This window comes from Vollenhovia emeryi, unplaced genomic scaffold (genome assembly GCF_000949405.1).
Source record: "Vollenhovia emeryi isolate VEMERY1.0 unplaced genomic scaffold, V.emery_V1.0 DF944880.1, whole genome shotgun sequence".
Classification (NCBI taxonomy): Eukaryota; Metazoa; Arthropoda; class Insecta; order Hymenoptera; family Formicidae; genus Vollenhovia; species Vollenhovia emeryi.
Genome location: NW_011961486.1, coordinates 1 through 2,359, shown reverse-complemented (window position 1 = coordinate 2,359; position 2,359 = coordinate 1). Strand labels below are relative to the sequence as shown.

General features: G+C 41.0%; 1 protein-coding gene across 1 annotated transcript; it reads left to right on the top strand.

Annotated features, from left to right (window-relative positions):
* Positions 1 to 350: 350 nt before the first annotated feature.
* Positions 351 to 1,799, top strand: LOC105562440 (uncharacterized protein K02A2.6-like). The gene has a single exon (XM_012013289.1). It carries the CDS (start codon positions 351 to 353, stop codon positions 1,797 to 1,799), a length of 1,449 nt encoding a protein of 482 aa, XP_011868679.1.
* The last annotated feature ends 560 nt before the right edge of the window (positions 1,800 to 2,359 follow it).

The window sequence follows — 2,359 nt, the reverse complement described above, 5'->3', positions numbered from 1 at the left end:
GTGATATGTTTAACATCTTTTTAAATAATTATTTCAATGGGAAATTTTTAATTTTCGAATATTAATTACATTGACGAGAATATTTTTAGTACTGGGGAAACCACTTAAAAAAAACGCGTCAATTATAGTACCTCCTGGGTGACGTGGAAATCTATTACTAAAAATATTCTCGTTAATGTAATTAATATTCGAAAATTAAAAATTTCTCATTGAAATAATTATTTAAAAAGATGTTAAACATATCACGTTTTAGAAACTGACATTTGGCAGTCAAGGGGCACGCAACGGCGTCGGATTACCGATATGTCGTACCTGAAGCTGAGCGTCGCGCGCTTGGTTACGGTTGTTTAATGACTGGAGTAGGGGGTGATAGGCGGTGCCTCGCGAAAATCGGCCGAAATGAGCAGTTCGTGGACAGCTCTGGTATAAATGAAAAGAAAAAGGGAGTAAATAATCAGGGCATAGATGAACAGTATGTATATTGGGTAGCGAGAGAAGCCGTGCCGAGAGCAATGACACTAGAAGAAATAGATTTGGAATCAGGAAAAGATCAAGTTTTAGGAAACGTAAGGGAGGCAATAAAGACGGGAGATTGGAAGAAGTTAGAAAAATCCAGATTTAGGATAATGAGGGACGAATTCTGTTGCTATAATAACATTGTTTTAAGGGGAACGCGAATAGTCATTCCGGAAGCATTGAAGCGAATAACACTTCAGATAGCGCACGAGGGTCATCCCGGAATTGTGGCAATGAAAAACAGATTAAGAAGCAAGGTCTGGTGGGATGGGATAGACAGGGATGCGGAAAGAACAGTAAAGGCGTGTAAAGGATGTCAATTGGTACAGGACACTGTATCGCGACCACCGGTAAAGCGAAACGAATTGCCCACAGGTCCGTGGGAATCGATTGCGTTAGACTTAATGGGCCCGATGCCAACAGGGGAAAACATCCTAGTTGTAACGGATTATTACAGTAGATACTTTGAGGTACAAATTTTAAAAAGTACGACGACGGACAAGATAATAGAGGTCCTTTTTGAAATATTTGCGAGGCACGGATTTCCAAGCACGGTAGTTTGCGACAACGGACCTCAATTTGCGAATGAGCGATTTAGGGAATGGCTAAGTATTAACGGGATTAGGATCGCGCATACGGCACCGTACTGGCCTCAGGCAAACGGCGAGGTAGAAAGGCAGAATAGAAGCCTTCTAAAAAGGTTGAAAATTGCGCACGCGGAAGACAGAAACTGGCGAGAAGAAATTCAAAAATTTTTATTAATGTACAGATCCACACCGCATTCAGTTACGGGAGTCACGCCAGCGGAACTACTATTTAAAAGAAAATTAAGGACTAAATTACCGGAAATAGAGCAAAGGGAAAATCTAGACGAAGAAGTGAGGGAAAAAGATGCCTGGGAAAAGCTAAAGGGTAAGGACTATTATGATAGGAAAAACAGGGTTAAAGAAAGTGATTTAGACATTGGCGATAGGGTATTAGTTAGGGGGGAAAAGAAAAATAAGCTTAGTACAGAATTTAATCCGGAAAGATTTGAAATAATGGAGCGAAAGGGAAATACAGTAACAGTAAAATCTAAAGATGGAAAGCTGTATAAAAGAAATTTGACACAAGTAAAGAAGTTTATTGATATGGATTCAGAAGAAGAGTCAGAAGCAGAAGGAGAGGAAAACGAAAGCGCACAAGAAGAAAAGGAAAATTTAGAAGTAGGCGGGGGGAAGGATAGACCTAAGAGAAATCGAAAGGCACCAGAGCGATATGGGGTGTATAGCATTTGGAAATAAGTATTCAAATTTAGCATTAAGAGATTTTGTATAAGAAGTAAGGGATTTATGTTTTCAATGTATGATTGCGAGTTAGCATGTAAGTATTAGTGTTAAGATTTTGTATACGCGTTTAAAGCAAAAGAACATTCATTAAAGAGGAAAGAGATGTAGTGTATCCACGCACAGGCGCGATACTAACTGGCGCTCGGCGACAGAGAGGGCGCGCAGATAGCGAGGCTAGGCAGATGACGACAAGCGTACAGAGAGAGCCGGTGTATGTGCACAGAGTGGAAGCCGAGAATAAAGGATACGCTAACACTCAGAGACTGTACGATTCATTCCTCACCCAAATACGCTACAGTGACGATGGGGTTTTTTAATAAAGTTTTGCTCACCCACGCACCCACCCACGCATTCACACTGTTTGGAACTCCTCATGCAATTTTGGACCGATCTTCTTGCAACCGGGCTTAAAATTTTCCAAATTTTTCGGGGGAGCTGCTAAGGAGGTTTTTTGGGAGGATTGTGACGATAGGGTTTTTTTTTAATTGTTGCCCACCCACGCACCCACCCACGCA

Excerpts from the sequence above, each read along its gene's own strand:
- LOC105562440 (XM_012013289.1), top strand. The coding sequence starts at position 351 with ATGACTGGAGTAGGGGGTGATAGGCGGTGCCTCGCGAAAATCGGCCGA.